The sequence below is a fragment of the Peromyscus californicus genome, unplaced genomic scaffold, assembly GCF_007827085.1.
Source record: "Peromyscus californicus insignis strain IS unplaced genomic scaffold, ASM782708v3 Scaffold_4__1_contigs__length_199733344, whole genome shotgun sequence".
NCBI classification, from domain to species: domain Eukaryota; kingdom Metazoa; phylum Chordata; class Mammalia; order Rodentia; family Cricetidae; genus Peromyscus; species Peromyscus californicus.
The window spans coordinates 5,823,955-5,847,837 of record NW_026294562.1 but is presented as its reverse complement, the minus strand read 5'-3'; the positions used below and the strand labels follow the sequence as shown (position 1 = coordinate 5,847,837).

The 23,883-nt window shown below is 46.3% G+C and overlaps 1 protein-coding gene across 48 annotated transcripts in view; it reads left to right on the top strand.

Moving 5' to 3' along the window:
- The window catches only part of Tcf7l2 (transcription factor 7 like 2), a 193,476-nt gene that overhangs the window by 62,892 nt on the left and 106,701 nt on the right, over positions 1-23,883 (top strand). For all 48 annotated transcript variants that reach the window (XM_052762448.1, XM_052762450.1, XM_052762452.1 and 45 more), the window contains one exon: positions 13,747-13,848. In XM_052762448.1, the coding sequence (XP_052618408.1) occupies positions 13,747-13,848 (102 nt within the window). The remainder of the gene's footprint in view (positions 1-13,746; positions 13,849-23,883) is intronic.

Genomic DNA, 23,883 nt, shown 5'->3' with positions numbered 1-23,883 from the left:
ACGACAGCTGTGTCCTAAGAGAGCTGATGTTTCTTGAGCACTGACCATGTGATGATTGACAGAGTTTTTATCTACCATATGATAGAAGAGGAAACCAAGGCTCAGGGGTTAAGTATTCTTTTAGGAAGTTGCTGGTGGCTGAGAATCACACTAGAGCTTCCCTGATTTCCCTCTGTAAGCCACACTTTGAACTCCATCCCCACACGGGTTCGTTCTGGGCATTTCCCCGTCTCCCTTGGCTGGATTCTGCATTCCCCATGCTTGGCAACCATGGCCCATGCAGAAGAAATCCATGCCAGGCTTTGGATTGAAAGGGGTTGGCAGTCTCTTATACACTGGGTGCTAAATGGTTGACCCTTGTTTTTATGCCTTACGGTGTCAAGCCAGGGTACCCCACGATTTTTTGAAATTCTCTTCCCCAGTTGTGTACCCTCCTTCAGACAGTCTTTGTAATAGCTTGGGCTTTAAGTCGTATTGACGTCTTGGAGGGAAGACGAAGGAGAGAAAGCCAAGAATTGACGCATGGCCTGGGAGAAGAGTGACAGGCTTCCTTTGCGAGTTTTCTTTGCTTTTCCCTTTTTGTTCTGTGCACATTGCAGACCCTCTCCTGGTTGATGAGCTGCTGTGGCTTCTGTGTGGCCTTGAGTAGCTGCTGCTGTGTTGAACCCAGTGCACTGCGAAGCCCCAGTTTGTGAGCCAGCCTGTGCCCCCATGTGCCCGCCTGTGCCCTGTGTACCTGCTCTATGCAGCGTTTGGGCATGAGTCAGAATGCAGATGGTTTTGCAAGCATTTGCACTGCATCTCTAAGTGCAGAAGTCGGTTGCAGGAAGAGAGACAAGGAGAAAATTAGAGTGCTGGGCCTGTAGCTGAACTTGGGGGACCCGGGAATAGCCCAAACAGACAAAGAGGAGCATCCCACTTAATCAGATGAGCGAATATGGCGTGGGGCGGGAAGAGCTGGAGGCTAGTTAGCTAGAATGTGTTTGATACTTGTTTTTTTACCTAGGGAAGTGTTCTGCCCCTTGGGGCACTGTGCAGTGTATCTGTCTGGTACTTACTGTTTAGGTGATTTAGCATCTTGCAGTGACTCAAGGGATTTTCAGATGATGCTGATTATATTAATTGAAATATAATAGCGAGCTAATAATATAATAGCTGGCATTTATGGAGCACTCACCAGGCACCAGACCCCTTGCCAAGCCTTTGATTTCCACAGGATCCCCAAGAGATGGCTGCTTGTTTGTATTCTCATTTTACTGACAAGGAAACCTCTGTTACCTGCCTTTAGATGGTCACCTTCAGTGTCCTTTTTAAAGTACCCAGCTTTTTTGAATGGCAGCATTTGGCATGTGTTAGATTAGATGCTCAATCGGTGGTTTTGGTGAGCGGATGGAGTTGGACGACTTGGGTTGAATCTGCCTCTGAGTGATTGTAAGCTGCTGGACTTGTTCTTGTCTTTAGGTACTATTCCTAACCGTGGGCCCAATTAATCCAGGTGCAGAGGGTGGAGAAGGCTCAGTGCTCTGAGAGCAAGGAGACACTGGTGGCGAGGACCGGACTCCTGGGGGCGGTCCCTGGCACTCGGGTGGAAAGGAGAATTTGCTGAGGCAGCACTTCTCCTCTCGACTGGTGTCAGTGTGACACTCTGTGCGAGTGTGTCTGCAGTAGGTCACTCCAGAGGTCCTGTAGGCTGTGTGATGCTAACTCACTTGTATCTCAGTAGGCACTGGGCCGTGCTCGCCAATTCTACAGCTGGGACCTCATTAAACTTCATAAACCGAGTGGGCCTGCCTCCACTCAGGTGACTAGGGGACTTTAGACAATTGGTGTCGAATTCTCAAGGCCAGGCCCATTTCTGAGCAGAAAGAGAGAAGGTAAGATCTATTTGAAACAACTGAAGGAATAATTTCTGACCTGCCCATTTGCATGTGGGCAAGAATGTTGGATTGTCAGCTAGTTGCTTAATCAGGCGCACAACCTGGACGGCCTGGCATCTGAGCACATTCTGTGTGTGCATATCAAGTGGATATTTCCTCCAGTATTCATGAACTTACATGTGTAAACCTAGCTCATGCCTCATGGAGCCTAGTTCTCTGACTCTTAGATACCCTGTGAGGGAGTGCTGTTACCCCCACATTGTTATCTTCGTGTTACAGTCAAGGATCCAGAAGCTGACAAAAGTGAAGCTCTGTGTTCAGGGAGCCTTCCAAGTACCATGCACCCAGATTCCCACTGAGCCCTCATACCCCTAAGCCTGTATGGGCCACCATTCTGCGGTGTCACCCAGGATAGAATTAGAGAGGAACCCCCTGCCCCCTGCCCCATCCCTCAGTGATGGAGGTGGAACCCAGGGCCTCATGCAGACTGAGCAAACCCTCTGCCTCTGTGGTGTGGCCCCATCTCTAGAGAAGTTTTAACATATTTTTATTCAGTCTGTTTCTTCTAAAAACTCGTTAGTCAACTCCATGATGGAGAAAGAAGAGGTGTGTGTGTGTGTGTGTGTATGTGTGTATGTGTGTGTGTGTGTTGGGGCTGGAAGAGAAAGCCCAGGAGCCATGTGTGGTTAAAAGGATAGATCTTAGGCCAAGCCCTCTTTGGCCCGAGGCCATCTCTGTGTCTTTGTCTGCTGGATCCTTGGGAGCTCTGGAAGTACATGGGGCCAGGTTCTGTGTTCATGGCTGGTTGGGATCACAAATAAACCAAAGCCTGGGAAATTCTCTTGCTATAAATAGTGAAGACCCCAGGCGGGAGGAAGAACTGATCTTGGTGCTCTTGGTCAGCTAATGGTTAGCTTCAGATGGCCACTGCTCCTTCTCCAGCTAAGTTCTCTTAAGGACTCAAACGTAAAGGAAGAGGAAAAGTTGGTCTAAAGAGGCCGTTTGTCCTCAGGAGTGGAGCGTGGTCAGCCCCTGCCCACACATGCGAACATGAAGCTGGAACTCTGGACCACGCTCCTGACGCCTCCTCTTCTCCCTCTCCAGCCAGGGTTTGTTCTCTGGGGGAAGCAGGCGTGCGATGTGTGTTCCTTGTTGATCATGTGTCAAGGCGTTTGCTGTCAGCCATGTGCTGCCCCCTCTTTGAAAGTCACACTTACAGCAGCCCCTGTGATCCTTATCTCCTTACACCCACTTTGATTATAAGATCCATTGTTCTGCCCTTTGCTCCTCACCATATACCAGCCCGGCTGTGTATACAATTAAAAAATCCTGAACAGCCCTACGTGTCTGAAGTACCCGGAATCTCCCAGTGTTTCAGAGGTGACTTGGAAGCGAGCAGAACTGTATTTCCTTTCCCCAATGAGCTTATTGTGCTCGAAATATCTCCTGCTAGTTTATGAAGGGAAGCCACAGGCCCAGGGCCCAAGGGTACTTCTGACTGCAGCCTGCAACCCAGCCCCTTCCTCTGGCCCTTTACCCCATTAAGCCTGCCCCCAGATGCTCTGTCACCCCTGGGGCATAGCCCTGCTTCCTAGGCACAGGGTGTTAGCCTGCACAGAGCAGCTGGGCGGGGGCTCATCCTTGTGGACTGCTAGGAAGGAATTTGGGGTGACTGGAATTGGGGCAGTTTGGTCTGTAGGCAGATCGAAGTGTGTGGGCGGAGAGAGCCATCGTGAGGGGTGTCTGGGGACAGAAAGCCCGCCTTCATCCTTGTCTGTGCCCGGTGGACAATTGAGACATTCAGTTTACGCCTGAGAGCAGAGTGGGCCAGGATGGCCTAGCTGACCTGGTAGACCTCCCAGATGAAGCTCGCAGGAGAAGCAAATAGAGCTGGGGATTACCGTCCAGGGGAACAAGTGGGGCAGAGTCCTGGGAGAGAATGTTTATTTCCTTGCTCTCTAGGAGGGATTTGGAAAGAGCAGTAATCCTGGGTTAGGAGTAATTTGTTACAGCAAGACGATACTTGAGTGGCAGGCGGCTCTGGCTGAGGCAGCAGAGATGAGCAGGCAGGGGGGTCGGGGGCCTGCAGAAGGTCAGACATCTCTACCCAGACCTGGGGCTCTTTCTTCCCAGTGCAAAATTAACCAGAGGCGCTGCTGACCCCAGGCTTCCCTGGGTGTAGGGTTAGGAAGCATCATTGCTACAAGCCCGTCACAGCTAGAAACTGACAATGAAAGTTGGGAAGGGAGACCTCCCTGGAGCCACTGACCCCTTTCAGATGTGACAAGGGAAAAAAACTGTCAAAGAAAATGCATTTAGGCTTGCAATTTCAGCTGGAATTGGAAGCTGGGGTCCGGTTGCCTTGTACTAGTTTTCTATGCAGACGAACTGAAGTGAGTCAGTTCCCTCGCCCACTGCCGGTTTTGGATGATCTTTTGTCATGGGGAATGGGCCGAATATGGAATGGGGGAAGAGACTGTACTTGGAAAATTTTAAGCCTTGAATGCTCCAAGAAAGAAATTAAGAAAAGTTTTTATTAAAAAAAATAACAAAACAAACCAGCAGCAACTGAATAATTTAAAAATTAAAACTAAAATCTCCTCAGGAGAGCAAGACCCCATCACTCACTCCCTCTACCCCTCAGGTCACTTGTGTCTATGAGAGATCTGTAGTTTTAAGTCCCCTGAATAACTGAAGAAAAAAATTCTAAATATTAACTGTCTCCACTATGTAATTTCCCCCTTCATTTCATTTCTGTGGCTTGTCTCTGTGTTTTCATTTTTATTTTTTACGTTATTACTTGGCCTGATTGACTGAGTGCTCCCCTGCCACGGTGAGTGCGTGTGGGTCTGAGGACGGCTGTGGGAGCCAGTTCTCTCTCCTGAGTGGGTCCTGGGGTCGTGGCCAGGCATGGTAGCAGTGCTTTTACAAACCACAGAGCCATCTTGCTGGCCCATCGTCGATGGGAGGGAGCTGGTGCCCATCAGAATGACCTGTGAGTCTGTTGACTTGGCCATTCCTCCAGGTTTCTAGCCAGGTACCCTTCAGCCCAGCAACCATCCTCTTCCATCCCTCCTCAACAGCAGCGTCTTTCATCCAGGGTAGACTGTGCTCTGTGGCTCTTGCCTTTGTACTTCTCCTCCCAGAGACCCAGCTGACCACAGTCCCATTGGGCAACAGCTTCCCTTTTCCCTGTCTCATCTCTAATATGGTATGGCATGGAGGGTGGGAGGGTGTTCTCCCCTTCCGCTGTGTCTCAGCTGTGGTGGTGGGACAACCATCAAAAGACTCAGTGCCTCAACAAATTGAGATGTTATTCTCATACCTCAAAATGTATCTCTTCAAAGCACACAGTCAGGGGGCGAGATGGCCAAACAGGTAAGAGCCGCTGTTGCCCGGAGTCTGATTCCTACGACCTGTGACAGCACACAACCTCCTATAACTCCAGCTCCAGGGAATCAGGCGCCCTCTTCTGGCCTCTGTGGATACTTTCACACGTGTGCACGCACACACGCACATGCACATACACAAACACACACACGGACATACAAATAAATCTTTAAAATAAAGTTCACAATTCACTGGTTTTTAGAACACTCACAGGGCCGTACGAACACTGGCACTCTATTTCTGGGAGTTTTCATCATTCATAAAGAAACCCCGTTTCCCCAGCTGGTACTCCCCACCCCTTTCTCCTTCGCTCCCGAGTGCTTTATGTAAATGAAATAATACGTATGTCCCCTGCCTTTTTGTCTACCCTCTTTAGAATAGCACATGATGTATCAAGGACCACCCAGGACGTAGCATGAGTCAATATGCTGTCTGATTTTCTCATTGGATAATATTCCATTTTAAATTTCCGTACCACACTTCAGTTATCTGGTTTTAATATTCTAAAGACTAAGGGCTTGTTGTCTTTTAGTTACAGGGCATCCAACATTCTGCTTAGCTCCTAGCAGGACCCACATTTGCTCCCTAGGCTTCTCTGTGTCTTCCGGTTTCTTTTCTGTCTGCAGATGGCCTGAATCTCTCTCTGCATGTTGTGGAGATACGGGCGCTAATGTCAGACATTCCAATTAACTTGACTGTTCTTGGCCTTTTTATAAGTAATAAAAATTGTGGTGGCTACAATTGGTTGATCTTAAAACGAGAGATTGTAAATGTTTTCTGCCTAAAGGTGGCCCGTCTCTGGTCTGCCTGTTCACGGGAGGTTCCTGCAGGGCCTTGCAGGCAAGAGGTCAGTTAATCACCAGCTGTCGGTGCTCAGGGAGCTACCTGTGCGGCTCTGGCTGGAGGCTGTAGACCATGACTTGGGAGAGCTCATGTCCTCTAACCTGGATCAGGGATTTGGGTACTTGAAGCATTGGCTCAGCATCCATGGCTCTTTTCTCTGGTTGGTGCTTGGTGGGCACAGACACCTGGTAGAAAATCTGGGAAGGCAGAGGGGAGTTAGGAAACGAGCCTGGATGGAGTCAAGGAAGTGGGTGGCCTGAAGCCCTGTGTACTTGTCTGCCATGTGACTAGCCTTGTGACTTGTAGCAAGCTAGGTCCCATTTTCCTTCTTGTGCAAACGTTAGTTCTGTATCCTCTCCTCCTTTATCTCATAGGATTATTGGTGATGTAGTGGTCACTGCTAAGGTACCTCAGTGCCGAGTGATGTTATTGAGTACTGTTATATCATTGTGACAGAAGCCAACCACAGGATTTCATTTAACATCTTTACCATGAATGATGCACGAAAATGAAAGCTAATGCTGTTGGATCCTGGCGTCTGTATGTGGCTTTTCTCATGGTCATTTTCTGTGAGAATGGGAATGTGCTTTTAAGAGAAGGTCCTTGAGTTCCTGCTGTGTTGGGTTTTATTAAAAAATGAACAAAACCAAAGATGACCAACCCAACCAAACCTCGGATCTCACCAGTTCTCGTGGCCCCGTTCCTTGTTTAACTTTAGAGAGCATTCAGCTTCAGTCTGGGGTTCTTCTCCTTGGTGTTTCTATAGTGTGTGTTCATCATGCTGAATACCAAACCGGAAACACAGATGTCTGTATCTTATCATGCTTTATAGGCAAATAAAACCTTTAAAAATAGAACCATTGTGGATTGTTTGCAATAGAACCAGCTCTGGAGTTTGTAATCTCTTATACCAGTGGTTCTCAACCTGTGGGTCACGACTCCTCAGCATATCAGCATTTACATTATAATTCATAACAGTAGCAAAATTATAGTTATGAAGTAGCAACGAGACATGTGTGCATGTGTTTGTGTGAGTTATATGTGCTTGTGTGTGAGTGTATATATGTCTGTTGGGTGTATGTGAGTGTCTGTGTGGGTGTATGTGTCTGTGTGAGCTGTGTGTGCCTGTGTTTGTGTGTGTGTCTGTGTGAATGTGAGTATGTATGTGTATATGTATGAGTGCATGTGTGTGTGTCTCTGTGTGTGAGTATGAGTGTGTGTGTGTGTGTGTGTGTGTGTGTGTATTGTTCCTTACAACTTGACCCCCTGAAGAGGCCCAGTGATGATCACTATTGGGAAGATACTCCAACAGCCTATTTTCTTATTTCTGGTACTTTCTTCTCTGTGCTAAGTGGCTTCTGGCAGCCTTTTCTTTCGTAAGATTTGGTACATAGTCACTGCTCTTCTTGTCTTGTGTTGCCTGTTGGCAGGAGAGTCAGCATCTGGCCCATGCTGCTTTGAAGGGAAGACTTCATGATTTTGGACACGTTGGACCATGGGTGACCCTTCCCTCCCTTTGGGACGTGCCAGACATTTTATTAGAAACAAGACATTTACAACTTCCTGGTGCCAGTGTGCTAGGAGATCTTTTCAGAGGGATCCATTAGGGATCCACTGTGAAGATGGGTCCAGCTAATTAGATTTCCTGAGAAACAGACTGTTCTAGTCAAAATCAGCTTGAGTTGAAAAGGGGTTGCTGTCACTTGTTCTTACTAATTACCTTGAGTGACGGCTGACTGTGGAGCTTTATTTCATGGACAAGGCAATTTCACCTTCATGTCTGTGTGTGCCTCTGTGTTCGTGTGTGGAGTGCTCACCGAGGCAAGAAGTCAAACTTGGGCGTTGTTCCTCGGGACCCACCCACCTTTTGTAGACAGGGTCTCTTACTGGCCTAGAACTTACCAAATAGGCCAAGCTAGTTGGTCATCGAGCCTCAGGGATCCAGTGTCTCCCTCCTCAAACAGGAATTGTGTGTCTCCCTCCTCAAACAGGAATTGTGTTTGCCACCATGCTTTGCTGCTGTCAAGCTCCTGGCAGTGAGTCCAGGCCCTGTCCTTGTGAAGCTGGCACTTTACCAAATCGAGCCACCTCCCTAACCCCTGGCTTCACTTGCCCTGAACAAAGTGTTTCCTCACTGTCCTTCTACCCACCTTGAACATTGTCTTTTGTGTAAGCCCATGGCTAATGGCATCTGTTGATTTGTTGGTGGAGGGTAGAGTGGGCACCATGGGGCCTCATTCCAGACTTGTCATATGGGAAAGTTCTGGAGAAAGGAAGTGGACAGTTGCTCTTGAAGCTCTGAGATCGTTTCTCTGTGCCCTGAGGACGGCCCACCTGTTGCTCTCTTGGGCATGATCTGATGTTATGTGATACACTGTCTCTGGGAGGTGATGAACCCTTACTCAGTCAGAATTGCTCAGTGGTTTCTAGAGCCTCCATCTTGGACAGTAGAGGTAATGACTTCTTTGGAATGGTGGTCTTGTGTGTGATCGAATGCTTTGACTGGAGGGCTCAGATTTTTGTTGTTGTTTTGTTTTGTTTGACAGAGGATCTCACTAGGTATCTCTGGCTGTCCTGGAACTTGCTATATAGACCAGGCTGGCCTTGGACTCCCGAGATCCACTTGGGATTAAAGGTGTGAGCCACCATGTCCTGCTCAATTTCTTTTATAATCTTCAAAACATGAGTCTACCAGTGATGTTTCAATCTAAAATGTGGCCTTTGAGCCACTGAACATATTTTCTGACATGACTGTATTTGAATGTCCAGACCAAAGACTTATACAAGGGTGGTATCCACTTTTTCTAGACTTACTCAAGCCAGAGATGACTGGCTTTGCACCTGAAGCTCACTATTGGCTTGCTTCTGTGTTCAGATGGCTTGAAAGTGAAGAACAACACTGTCTTAATTAGTGAATTAATTTCTTATTTTTGAGTTTTATTATTTTTGAATGATTTGAGAAATCTTCTAGAGAACTGGCATCCATGTCAGGTGGCTCAGATTCCAGGGATCTGAGGTGTTCTTCTGACCTCTGTGCCTGTACTCATGTGCACTTATCTCCCACAGACTCACACATAGGCATGCAATTAAAAAATAAAATGAACTTGCAGGCATACATGCAGACAGAACACTGAATACATAATAAATACATCTTAAAAAAATAAAATGAAAAAAAAAAACACACAAGAAGAATAGTATCCCTAGATACAGAAAGTTCAGTATCAGTGTCCTTTAAATACACTTTATCAGAGTGCATGCAGCCATAACATGACATAACATAATGTCGTAACATAACACAACACATCCATGCTTGCCCGGGGCTGCTTTCAAGTTACATTGGCGAGCATGGTCATGGACCACAGAGCCTGAGATATTTATTATCTGACAAGCCCTGCCCTGAGTAAATAAGGGGGTGGGGGCAATCTCCACTCGCCTGTCCATCTGTGGGGCCGGTGAATGAAAGCAAGTGCTGGGAAGCCTTGCCAGTGTTTAATTAAGGATGTGAATTTTCCCGGCAACTTTGTCATTATTGTCCTTGTGCTCTGAGTCCTTCTGTTTGTTTAGAGACACGCACCCAGGCCCCAGTAGCAGCTATAAAGTAGCAGGTTCCGATGGTGGGGTCCCTGAGGATGCAGGTGACCCGTGGGAACAGATTCTGGCGGCTCGGAAAGCTTCTGTTGGGAAGCTCTTCCCATCTGCATTTGCTTTTTTCCTTCTGTTGGGGAAAGTGGAAGAAGGAAGGGAATTAGAGAGGCTTACATTATTTTTTCTTCGTGTGTGTGTATGTGTGTGTGTGTGTGTGTGTGTGTGTGTGTGTGTGTGTGTGTGTGAATGGATGGGGTGCATGTGCTTGTGTATACATGTGGAGATTAGTGGTTGACTTTAGGTGTCTGCCTCAATCACTGTCTGCATTGCTAATGTTACGTTGAGACAGGATCTCAGACTGAACTTGGGGTTCTAGGATTGGGTTGGACTGTGAGGCTCGGGGGTCCTTCTGCCCCTACCTCTCCAGCACTCATTTTGCGGGTATGCCCTGCTTTTGAAGTTCATGGGACTTGATCTTGGGTCTTCATACTTGCATGGCAAGCACATTACTGACTGAGACTTCTCCTTGGCTCTACCTTTTTGCTGACAATTCAGCAGGCTTTTGCGCTCTGATTCCTTTTAGGCCCTTGGTGGTGTATGTTGACTGTGAGCCTTCGCCCACAGGTCCAAAGCTTAAGCCTCATCTCCTAGAGCCGCAGTGTAAAATACGATTTGAAGGAGCGCCTAATGGGGCAAGATCAGAACATTACTATTAAACAAAAGATGAAATGCTTAAGCCAAGATGGCCTTATTAGTATTATTATTTTTTTGACTAAATGAAAGGCGAGCAGACCCCATTTCAACAGTTCTCAATGTAGGAATTCCCTCAGCCCCATTTGATTGCCGTTTGTTGAAAAGTTTAATGTTTTTGTAGGCAATTCATAATTTCCATGTGGAGCAGCTAGAGAGGAAGCGAGCAGGAGCCTAGTGTTTTTCTTGTAGGATGGTGGAGATATTTTCCCCCCAAAGGGTATAAAGCTGCAGTGGAAATGTTGGGCAAATGAGACAGTGAGTGTTCAGCCCTTCTGAGACTCCACTGTGCGTCTTCCTTTAGAATTCAGCAGAATAGAATTTCTCACGGCTTAATGTCTCCAGGAAGGAAGAGATTTTCCTTTAGGCTGTAATTGTACCTAATTTCCTTCTTCTTCCCTTTATTTATTTATTTTCCCTATTAATCAGGACCAATAGTGGAAGACGAAGGAACTGGGGAGAGTCACTTTTGGAAGAAGTTAATAACTTCTTTTAAAATAAAAATCTCAAGATAATACTTGCTTTCCCAGAAGGAACCCTGTCATCCAGCATGCTGGTTAAGATTCTAGGAGTGGGCACGGATTTGTGGGTGCCTAGCTGTTCAGCGGTGTCAGGTTGCACCCAAAAGGAGCATTTGAGGTTGTCATTGAGGAGTCCCTGCCAGTCGGTAGGGCCAGGGGCTGTCCTCCACCATCTGGATTTGGTTAGCTCTCTCTGGGCAGCAGGGGTGACTCTCATTTCCTCCAACCAGTAATGTTATATAGGCAGCGGTCCTGGCCTGCCCTGACATAATTGAAAATTATGTGTATTGTAGGCTCAGAGCGCTGAAATGTAGGCTCATAAAAATATGTGGTGCAGGTAGCCTATGGAGATTGGAACACAATGAAGCTTTTATGTACACTAAGAATTAGAAGTCTCTGAGTTGATACTGCATTCTGAGTGTGACAGTTCTTGGGTGGGTTCCTCAGGGCAAGTCTGCCACCTTAAACCAAGCCTAAATGTTCTAACTCAATAGAGCTGGCATCAGGATGCAATCAGATCTCCTTTACCGACGGTCAAGGATGAAAACTTGCCCACCCATCCATCAGACCCTTCCGTTGGAGCCCAGCAGGAGGTGTGGGTGTGTCTGTTCAACTTTGCAGTTTTGTCTGTGGGTTCTCGTGAGATGGAGAGGTAGTGTTGGCCAGTGTTCATTTTTGGTTGGCCTCAAGGAAATGACTCTATTGAGTGGTTTTGACCAATGCAGCCCCTATAGTTATGTGGCAAGTGTGAATGGGAAGAAGTCAGGGCGAGCAGGGCAAAATAGATTCCCAGAGCCTCCTGGCTCAGAGACAGGGCTGGGGATACCTTGGAAATTCTGTTTCCAGTGGTTTTAAACTTAGGGTTATCCTGGCTCCACTTTGGAAGTGGTTTGGTTATAAGGATGAATGGGAAGGTCTTGCCAGGATTCAGTGCCCGGACTCCTACTGCTCTTCAGTATTCAGGCAGATCTAGTCTTCCATCACAGATATGGCAACGCCTTCAATTAATAAATGACAGCTAGAGATAGGTAGAAACAACTTTGATGGAAGATCTTGTCAAGCTAAACTTTACCAGAGGCTTCTTGCTAAAAGTCTCCAGCTGTAAAAGATGAAGCTACCGTGTGTGGATCTAGGCAGGAAAAGCAGATGGCATACTTGTGCAGGTAGCTGATGGGCTCCGAATCATTCCACCTTAGGTATAACCACGCTTGGTTTTAATTTACCAAACAGGCATATCTTTGAGCACCATACACTTGTTTGACCTCTCTGTTCCCACATGGAGGCTGAGCAAAGCCTTTCCTGGGCAGTCCATTGCTGTCTTTTCTTTCTACGGAAATCTTAAAGACTTAGCTACATCTACTTGGTACAGTATTTTTTTTTCAGAAATTCTACCATCTTTCTTGGCATGACCTGGGCATAGCTGCCCACATTCTGCTTTGACCTCCCTCTATGTGTGCTAGCTGCCTCACAAGTATGAGCTTCCCAAGGGCCGACATCTTGTGTGCCTCCTTATTCTCAGCAAGATGAACAGACACAAAGCAAGTTTCCGCTGTGTTCATTGACTACAAAATTCTGGAGCTCAGTAGTTAAAGGTACTTGTCACCAAGGCTGATGACATGAATTTGATCCCTAGAACTCTCATGGTGGAAGGGGAGTGGACCCTGCAGCTTGTCCTCTGATCTCCACCCGTGACCCATGACCCCCACCCCCATGTGCATTTCATTTCTATAAAATGAATATGGAGATTAGTCATTTTGCTTTGAGTCTCTGGAATGATGGAGACTGTTCTTTATGTCCCCTCTAAGCACTACTGATGCTTAGTCACATGATGTTTAGAATTGCAAAGCCCGTCGCTGATGTCCTTACAAGCATCCTGCCCAGTTTCCTCAACTGATTATCCAGGAAAGTCACATGTTCTTAGGGTATTCAGAGCATCTCCATACTGAGCAGGCCGCTTCACCTCAGTTTCCCTATCTGTAAAACTAAAGAATGAATTAGGTCAATGGATAGCTCACGGTCCTCTGACAGCTGCTCCATCAATTTCAACAGAAGTAGCTCGTTGTGTGTCCTCTCCTGCTCTGGGGAAAGGCAGGGAGGGATACATGGACTCATCCTTCGGTTTTCCCTCATGTTAATTCTGCCCACACCGAAGAATTGCACTGTTCTTTTAAAATGATTGTATAAATTGCACTGTGCCCGTGGTGTGCCCGTGGTGTGCCTCTGCTGCCAAGAAAGATTTCAGCTGTCCAAGCTTTGGGGTGAGTTGAGGAGTGCTGTGCTGCTTGGTCATGACGGAGCTCTCTGTTGTGAAAGGAAGTCAAGGATGTTGGTGTTTTAGTGATGTTTTAAAGATGAAGGTCGCTGGAAGAGCGGGTTTGATCTAGATGGTCCAGGACCTTTCTGGCTGAGGTTCTGTGTTGGCTTTATGCCTTTACCCCCTCTTTTCCTCCCTGCACCCCTCCCCTCCATTGCTCCCCTCTTTCCCTCTCTCTCTCCTTCTCTCTGAAGAAGCTAGTGCTCCTGAACCCCCTTACCAGAGCCACCCCATAACTGACACTGCAAAGACAGGACTCTGCTTGGTAGTAATGTTACTTTTTTTGCATTTGCACTTTTGGCTCTCAGGAAAACTTGCTCATACCTTCTCCTTTGTTGCATGTTTTAGATTTTTCTTTTCTTTCTTTCTTTTTTAACTTTCTGATGTAAATAATGCATAATGCTTATTTCTTAGGTGACTTGCTCACGTCCTCGCCTCCTGAATTAATTGTTTTCTTTTTTTCCAGTACCTTCAGATGAAATGGCCACTGCTCGATGTCCAGGCAGGAAGCCTCCAGAGCAGACAAGCCCTCAAGGATGCCCGCTCACCATCACCCGCACACATCGTTGTAAGTGTCTTTCCGTGACGTTCACCTCTTTGTTGGGGGCAAAGGGTAGATGCTCTCCTTCTTTCCTTTGGATGACAAAAACTCGTATTTGTCAGTTCTTTTAAAATGTTTTTCTGGAGACTAGCTTTGGATATGGTCTGTGTGACAAGCTCTTCCTTCCCCATGATGGTACCACAGCGATGGTCATGAGGAAATTTCCCGAGCCTTCCTTCCCCCACTGTGCTCTGTGTTTTGGGTTAGAAGCTAGACTTGTGGGCGTCTGTTAATAGGATACATCCTTCCTGGTTTGGGGGAACTAGAGATGGAACTGAAGCAGTTGTTTAGAAAAAATGCATTTTAGGGGAAGCGAGACCAAAAGGCGGGCGAGAGAAACGGGTCTGAAATTTTCCATCTACCCTATTTATTTTGATATGTACTAGAAAGTAACACTTTCCATGAAGATTGAAAACTTGATCTGAGCTCGTTAACTAAAGCTAGAGTAGAAATGAACTTAGAAAGGCCCAAATTAAACTTAATCCGTGTACTCACAGCTTTGAAAGCATGTGGAGTTGACACAGAAAACATTTGTTTTTACTGAGACTACAGCATCAAGTATGTGTCAACATATATTTTTAATGCACTTTCCTAGCACATCGTAGGCTCTGAAAGTCTATAAATTAGCCTCCTGAGAAGGTAGCTCAGCCTTATTAGAATATCTATTTCCTTCTATATATTTATATCATGAGCTGGACTTCAGACTTTTGAAATAATTAATGAAAGACATATTTTTATAATGAATTCATGACAGGTAGAATTATGCAAAGCAGGAGATAATTCATACATTTTTTATTTACGCTATCACAAAATGTTACCCATTAGTCTGTTCGGCCTCTACATTACTCAGAATCTCTAAAAATTGCAAAATAATTTGAAGTAGAAAAACCTTAAGATGCATTTTGTCAAATTTCAGGCCACCTCCTGATTTGGTAGCTCGTTATAATTGATTATTTATTATTTAGTGAGCTAGGCCTCAGTTGTATGTGTGTATATCAGAACATAATTTATTTCTGTAAAACCACATTTGGAATCTTGATTGGTGGAAATGTCTTAACTTCTCATGGTATAAATAAGGCATGTAGGAAGAAGGCTGACATCTGCTAGAAGTTTCTTTCCTCTTCTAACCCCACAATTAAATGGATGCTTGTAATTACGTACGTTCCTGGGATGTCAAATGAGAGTTGGAGGTGATAGCCATAGACCGTTTTAGGCCCAGTCTGATTCAGGAAAGGAAACTGAGTGAGACCCAGAGATGCCTTAAGTGAATTGCCCAATGTCACACACTGAGGTAGCAGCTGGAACAAAGGCTGCATCCAGCTCTCTGCGCCCTTTTGGGACCTTCTGGTACATTCTCTTCTGTGAGAGGTGAGAGCAATGCTCGTGGCTGACTCTTGTTACTGTAAGCTGGCTAGCCATCGGGGACAGAGGCAGGAGGGCGGTGTGAAGAAGTTGCTGGTGAAGATACTGATTCAGGTTTCCTTGGAAAATCAAATGCCATGTTAAAAAAAATCTTCACACATGGTTATCGGAGCCCAGAGTGTGATTCGAGCGAGGTTCACGTTTTCCTGTGACAGTGCATTCCCCAACATCTGCCCACATGTTGATATTTAATTCTCTCACCTTGGAAGCTCTCCCTGGTAGTCTCCCTACATTTTACCTGCGGAGAGGGGCGGTACCTCCGCAGACTTAACGCAGTTCAGTGTGTGCACAGCTGTGGTGGTGAAGGATCGTAGGCCATAGCAGCGCAGAGCAAGACCCTCATATAAGTGTTGGGTTGTCACAACTGCCCCCTCTTGTCCTGTATAAATCCCGTGGGATCAGCAGCCACAACTGGGGGCCTCAGGGTCATATTTTCTTGCGTGGAAATGGACAGTCTGTAGATGGTGGGAAACGGTCTTTGCAGAGCCAGTGTGAATCTTGACAAGGGATTCAGAGGGGAGACTGAGGCTCCTTTTCCTCTACTGTTTTCTAGAAGGCACATGTACCCCGGCAGCCACTGGGGAGAACACACGTCACCTTTAAAGTGGGCGCTTTTGTCCACAGGAGCCTTAGCTGACAGTGGTCACACAGTCTTGTTTACCAACTGCTGTGCCCGTAGTGACCCGGGGACTAGCCATCTAGTAGAGGTTATAGGTTTGTGGAGAAAGGTGGGCCCCGGGAGCAGAGGAGAAGGGAAAAGCTATAAGTTTGGGCAAAAGGAGATCACGTTTGGAAATGCTTAATTATCTTCTTACTGGACATGGACTATGTGTCCAACCTAAACCACCCGAACCACACCGGGTGTCCCGGAGAGCTTTCTGAAGTGTGGTTCGTGCATCGTATGGGTTTGTATACAGTTTCACCGTGGCCGGAGGGGTTTGTGTCTGTGTTCAGATTTGGGCATGAATGGCTGGCTTTCCCCCTTACACTTCAGTTTTCATTCTGTTAAACACCATGTTGTCATATCATAGCACATCCCCAGACGTATTTCAAAATAGCCTTCTATGGATTGTTTCCTAATTTCTCTGAAATTTTGATTATTGTAACTTGTGGGCCAAGCTGTTTCCAAATGACTTCTGATATTTCACTGCAAAAATAGAGAAGTGTAGGGGCTTGTCAGTCACTTGAGGTTGTGACTATCACAGATTGCTGAGGAAACAGCTTCCCCAGGTCCCGCTCCCAGAAGAGAAGCCTCATCTGGGAATTTAAAGTATTTTTCCAGAATATATTAATCTGGTTGAGTTTTTTTTTCATATGTAGGAGGTTTCCATGCCATATGAAGTCGATGTGTATGGGGCTGGAAAGATGGCTCAGCAGTTAGGAACATTCATTTACTGACCTGTCAGAGAACCAGGGCTGGGATTCCAGAGCCAACATTAGATGGCTCACAATTGCCTAAAACTCTAGCTCCAAGAGTTCTGATACCTACTTCTGGCCTCCATGGGCACCTGCACACACATTACTCACACACACACAGTAACAATAATAAACATCTTTAAAAAGTTGATGTGTGGAGTAAATGTTAATGTTAGGACCTAACAATGTGTGTTCATTGCTCATTCATTGTTCATTCATTCATTTCCTGGTGCTGGGGTTAGAACCCGAGGCTTTGCTCAGGCTAAGCAGACATTCTACTACTGAGCTACATCCTAGTCCTATCCAATAATATTTAAGTTAACCCTCTCCCACAAAATACCCATTCATTTTTGTAGTTCCTTTAACCAGTATTCAGCATCATGTTATAGCCTGGTGAGTCCCAATCTCTATTCTGAGAAGAAATCGTTCCCTAGAGATGCCTTGGTTGGTTGACCAAAAACTTATCGTTCCTGCAAGGAATCAGTCCTTGCCTCCCTCTTCCCCATACCCTCTCTGCCCCACTACCCAACTATGACTTCGTAAAGCCTCAAAAATGCTAAGGAACCCATTCTAAGACTCCTCTTTCCGATTCCATTTTCTAATTGGTTCTATTTTACTTTCTCTGGCATTTCTGAAATTTCTATTCTAATTCTTCTTTTTCCTCTTACAAGTGGAAGGAGGAACTGCAGGCCTCTGCTGGGGGGTGGTGTCTCATGCAAGGTTTGTAGACTGCCTCCAGCAGCTGGTAAGCTGTGGGGTTAGGGCTTGCTCCCTGGGTACCACCTCCGGTGCCTTTGCTATACAAAGACCTTCACTTAACTTCCTTTGTACCCAGAAAAGGAAGAAAAGAAAGATTCTAGACCCCAAATGGTGGTATTTTGGTATAGCATGTGTCTTACAACCCAATAAAAAGGCTTCAAAAGTTTTTACAATTTTATCTCGGGGGTTTGCTTTTGAAGTCAGTGTGGAGTTTTACCTTGGGGTGGATTCTTCCTGTTTCTCTGTCTTGAGTGTTTTGTTGGGTAATGAGCATTGAAGAGTGGGATGGGAGAGCAGACTGAATCCCAGCGAAGAAAGCCTGCCAGACAGTGGTGATACACAGTTTTGTTGTTGTTTTTTTTTTTTTGGTTTTGTTTTTTGTTTTTAATTGCTTAAATGTTGATGGCGAGCAGAATCCTTACAAGATGTAGCATAGCCAGTAGGACTTCACACAGGGTCTCTGCCCTCTGTGCTGCGCGCATCTCCAAGGGACACAGGGCCCATGGAACTAGGAGCTTTTGTTTCTACAGAGTCCAGGAGGGCCTACTCATTGTTAATTAGAAAATGACCTCAAGAATATTCTCTTTGTAGTTAAATGCGTGTGAAGGCTTCTAACTTTTTTTTTTCCAGTGTTCCCATGTTTATGGGGATCGACTAAATGCCAGGAGGCTTTGTGACGGAAAGATGTCAAGACTGGCAAAAAATTGTGATGTGTGCCTGGAAAGATTACAGGGCCCCTGCGGGTGTGACCAGGGAAACCTGGTTGTGACTGGGAAGTTGATGGGCATTGTGTTCCTGGACATTTGAGATGGCTAAAGATGGTTAAAGGGTGCAGTTGAATAGGGGGTGACTTCCCATGTTCTGTGGCATGGCAGGTTAACGACGATTGACATTGTTTAATTGGGTATTTCAAAATAGCTAGTCTAGAAGATTCTGAATGTCTCTGTCTGTGTGGGTGTGCATTAAAAGAGTGACAGGTGAGAGAATGAACTTGTGAGGTACTGCATCTAAGCCTGTCCATGGTATGCATGTGTGGGGCTATCCCACCCTAAGTCACGCATTTGTACATTTAGTATGAGTCCACAGAAACTAGCAGTATTAGAACTGGAATTTGGAAGATTTATGGAAGATGGTGTATGAAGCTCTAGAGAGGGGTGAGAACAGAGAGCGTGCTGGGTGGAAGGGGAAATGCATTAGGTCGTATGGGAAAGAGTAGGTGTAGGGGACTCAGAGACCTCTGGCGGAGGTGGAGACCCTGGTGCCGTGACATCAAATCTGTGAGAGGAATCATGAAGGGTTTGGTGACTGTGTGGTGCTACAAGCCCTAGGGATGGTGACGTGGACAGATTTGGATGGGACCGAAGGGGAAACTACCACCAGATTAGAGGGAAGGAGTAGGTGGCTGGAGAATGCCGTTTGCAGGATGAGGCAGGTTTGGGATAGAATAGCTCTTTGGGTTTTTTTTTGCTGAGAGATCATGCTTGTATTGATTCAATCATGGATTCATTCACTGGAGCCGCAAATACGCTGCGGTTGTTCACTGAGTGGACAAAAGCCTTCTAGACCCTGAGAAGACGACACCAGCGGTAAACCCTGATGCAGAGTGGAACAGAGGCTTGTGCCGGGTCATGTTCTGAGTTTGTTTTAGATGTTCCATCGTTCTACAGAGAAGGAGTCGGCCACAGGAGGAACCAGGCTTCGCCACTGGTGGGAGTCAGGGTGTGGGACAAGGTCACTGGGCCTCAGCACCCCATCTTTCTAGCCCTGAGCAGACAGCTGAGAACGGCTGGGCACGTCAGGCTAGAACATTGTGTGCATGCTCTTTCCCATACCGTCGGTGGGCATACTAGCGGGAGCTCCCACCCCACCTGTGCCAGGGTGTGGCTCTAGGAGCCCTGCCAGCTTCCAGAGTGTCTGAAATGTGGCTTCTGGTTGTGGATATTGTAGCTATTATAAAGGACTCCTTGGCACCTTGCAAGAAAGGGTGTATGTATACTTATTTCTGTGGAGAACAGTGAATTTTAGGTGATGAGTGAGAACCTCCACTGGTTTTCCACAGTCCCCCCACCCTCCTGTGGACTGTCCTCATTCCCTCTAAGTATATATGTGCTTTTCTTGTTATTTATTTAATCCACTTACCCATGACTCAGCCAGACTTTCTAGAACACTCAGCCTGTGTTTCCTGCTAACAGCTGAGTCAGAGCCGTTCCATTTCACAGACAAGGCTGTGCTGAGCATGCCTGTTTTGTCTATAAAACAAGCCTGTCAACACCACACACAGCCTTGTTATTCTTATGAGGAGAATTAGCACAGAGAACTAGACCCCCCAGGCTTTCTTTTGGAGGGAAAAAACCCGTGAATGGAATCACAGTGCTCTGAAGAGAGTCTGTGATCAAGTTCCCAGAGTGCATGCTGGGCTAGGGTCATGATGGAGTCCAAGGTCAAATGGCTAAATCTTCCTTAGGTCCTTACTGAATTGCTAACGTTCTCAGGTTCGTGAGTTTTGGGTTCTGGTGTGGTAGCTGCCTGCCCTGGTGATAGAACTGATTTCACGAAGGACTGTGTAACATCTGTGTAACCTTCAGAGTAGAACCAAGGTTTAAGGGCTGAGGAGTCCTATATCCTCCCTCCTATTGCCCATCTCCTGTATCTCCATCGATGGTTGGTAGCCGACCCTTGCCCTAGAGACTTCTGGCATGGGAAGGAAGCATCCTGGTGGCCACATGGGCCCTCCAGGGAGTTCAATCTTTGTTGTGCACTGGGGTGTGTCTCCCTGAAGCACAGGCTCCTTGTCGGCTGTCCATGATGACGATAATGTTATCCTGACCCCAACACCATTTAGAATTTCCCTGTTTATACCTTATTCATATCATATCATGATAAACCTATTGAAGATCGAGAATTGCTCATATTTTAATTAAACCATTCTGCCTCTAAGGGAAGTGAAATCATTTATTATTTCATGTGCATTGGTGTTTTGCCTGCATGTATGTCTGTGTAAGGGTGTTGGATTCCTTGGAGCTGTGGTTATAGACAGTTGTGAGCTGCTGTGTGGGTGCTGGAAATTGAACCCAGGCCCTCTGGAAGAGCAGTGAGTGCTCTTAACTGCTGAGCCATTGCTCCAGCCCTATGAAACTAATTTTTAAATGAGTGTAGCTTCTTTATTCATAGACTTAGTGTCTGTTGTAGACAGTTGGGAAACCACCTATAGTCTTACCTCTCAGAGAGATCCATTTCCTTTTAGATTTTTTTCTTCTGACTACGTTAATATTTCTTTTTAACATTTTGGAGCTCCGAGCCAGGTTCAATGACTCCATCTTCATGTTTATTTAAAACAAAAATTACTAAAGTCAGTAAGTACTTCTCCATGTCATTACAATTCCTAAGGCTTTTAATGACCCATAGGAGTCTTTAATGTGATTTTGCCCTGATTCATAAGCTCATTGCCATGTTGTTGATCCTTTCTGTCAGATTTTGTTTCTGTTTCCTTCCGAACCCCATGGCGATGTTGTTTATGCATCGGCGTCCTCCCCAGGCCCTTCCTTTGGGATAAATTTGGAGGAAGAATTTAGATAAAGGATATGCTCCTTAGATATGTAGTCGTGAATTATCTTCCTGCAAGGTCTCAATTCTGCAGGTGTCACCACAGCTACGAGACTTAGGGTCAGAACGGATTTAATTCTCTGGGGGAACTTAGCAAAAGGGAAGGTTTATGTTTCCCTGGAAAGCTGAACCCTTAACTCGCCTTGTTCCAGAACCCAGCCAACAAGGCTTCACCTTTAAGGCCTTCGTGGTCAGCTCCTGTGCTGCTGTGTCTCTGGATCCCAGTTACTCTTCTTAGGTAATTCTCACAGGACATCCGCTTTTGCTTCTCCCCACCCCCAGCATGCTCAGTTTTTGCAGGGCTATTTCAGAGGCCTTGAGTGTACTGGTAATCACTGTTAATTAGTTTCTGATGTAATTATTTTTTTCATCTTTTTTTTTTTCTTGTTGAGATAGAATGTTACTAGGTAGCCCAGGCTGGCCTCAAACTTTCAATCCTCCTGCCTCCACCTCTAGAGAGCTAGGGTTACAGGTGTGTGCTGTGATGAGCACTTTAGTTACAGTATTTCTTTTCGAGCCATCTTAGCGGCAGAGGGTGTTTATTTGATGCCCTGTGTGAGCTTGGTCAGACCTCCGGATGAGGCACACCCATTTTTCAGAGAGGCCATTGGCTCCTGTGTGGAAGATGTGCCACAGTAAATGGGAGAGGACTGGCAGCCTGTCTTGGCTCTCCTCCACCTCTCAGAGCTGGGTCCTGGTGTGCTTTGGGGAAGTGTCTCTGGCAGATCCTGGCTAGCTAGTGTTTCCTGACATTTGCTTCCCAGAGTGTTTAATAAGGTTACTGGAAAAAAGATTCTCTCTTAAAATAGGTTTAGCAAGCTCTGGGTCACTCACTGGGTCTTGGCTCTGCAGGGGGCTTCAGACCCTTTGTAGAGGAGAGGTTGTCTCTCTGCAACGTCTACTCAGCATAGGGGACAAGATGGGAACCTTCTTTGTGGAGTTGATCTGGTTTCAGCACCTGCTCTGTTTACTGAACACAGGGGCCTGTTTTAAATTAACATGGGTCTTAGAGCTCAGCTCATGTTTGGGGCTGTGTTTATCTTTCCAGTAAATAAAGCAAAAGTGTTCTTTTGGCACCCATCCATCCTGCTTGTCATTTCTTGCCTTGCTGATTGCTCTGTGTTTGGGGCCTGCTTATTTCTCCAACCAGACTGTAAGTTTCTTGAAGCCAAGGAGCCCCATGGTCCATTTCTCTGCCTGTGGCTTTCTCCCCTCCACTGCGGCACTGCTAATTAAGCAGAAAACCAGTTTCTGGTAAAGAAGTGGAGCTGATTTGGTTTGGACTCAGTGTGACTTCATCAGGCCCAGAGTGTTCACAGTATCTCGGTTAGCACACAGCTTGTGAGCGTGTCTGCTCTCTACCTGATGTGGTAGTGTGTTTTTGGAGAGACATAATTTGGGGTTATGATATGGGTAGGGCTTGCCAGGAACTTGCGAATCCATCCTTATAGACTCCAGCTCACAGGCAAGCATGCCTAATTGCTGTGGCTGTGCTTCTGTGGAACATGGTCACAGGAAAGCTCCAGAAAGTCAGGGTGTGGGGCTTCTGTCTCCTCCTAGTTAGGAAGGGGTGTTCAATGGGAAATCCAGGAGTTGGTTATTGATGGGAAATGGTTGTATTTTGCTTAAGCCATGGTAAGTGTTTATGGGGTTACTTTGTGATTGACTTGTTAATAATGTCTTGGAAGTCATATTTTCATCTTCTGCAACGCAAAACAATGTGTGGGGCCAGATCTCTCTACTGCATGGTTTTGGGGCTTGAACTTGGATCATCAGGCTTGGTGGCAAGTACCTTTATCTACCGAACAATCTCTTTAGCCCTGTATTAGCTATGGAAGACATTTACATAGAGTGTGTGTGTGTGTGTGTGTGTGTGTGTGTGTGTGTGTGTGTGTGTGTGTATGTGTGTGTATGTGTGAGTGTGTGTATATGTGTGTGTGTGTGTATGTGTGTGTATGTATGTGTGAGTGTGTGTATATGTGTGTGTGTGTATGTATGTGTGTGTGTATATGTGTGTATATGTGTGTGTGTGTGTATGTGTGTGTGTATATGTGTGTGTGTGTGTATGTGTGTGTATGTGTGTGTGTGTATATGTGTGTGTGTGTGTATGTGTGTGTGTGTGCGCGTGCGCGCGCGCGCGCGTGCGCACGCGTGTGGCCCCTTTTTATCCCCTTGCCATTACCACCACAGTCTAGTCTTACTTGTCTCTCACTTGGATGTGGATTTGACCTTCCTACCTCCTATATTTGTAACTTCCCATCATAATATTCTTGAATCCCTGTAGTTGTTCCTACACTTATGATGGCCTTTGAAAACTTCGTATACACCCTATAATATACGTACGAAAATCTGGCCTAAATCTCACCTTATGAAAAAGGCCCAGAGCAGCTACAAATAGACACTTGCCTCTGCCACCTGACTAAAAGGTTGCTTCTGAGATGCAAGGACTCAGAATTGACAGCACCCAGGCCAGTTAAGTCCAGGCACCCATCATGGTTTTTTGCTGCCTGGGCACAAGAAGTCTGTGTGACAAAATGGCCAATTTCTTGGTGGCAGTGCCTCCGTGGGAGCCACATCTCCCTGATGGTATGCCTCTGAGCCCTGCCTCACCCTGATGCTGTTCATCTACCCAGCCGCAGGCTCTTGCAATCTCAAGTCGCCGCTAAACAGCTCCAGACAGCGTGATGCAATCTGTTTTCCAGCCCAGACCCGCATAGCGGGTGGATCTGGGCAGTGATTAAGTGCATCACTGAGGCTGTTTAATAAGATGGCGATGGGAGTCTCCATGGGTCTAAGAGCAGT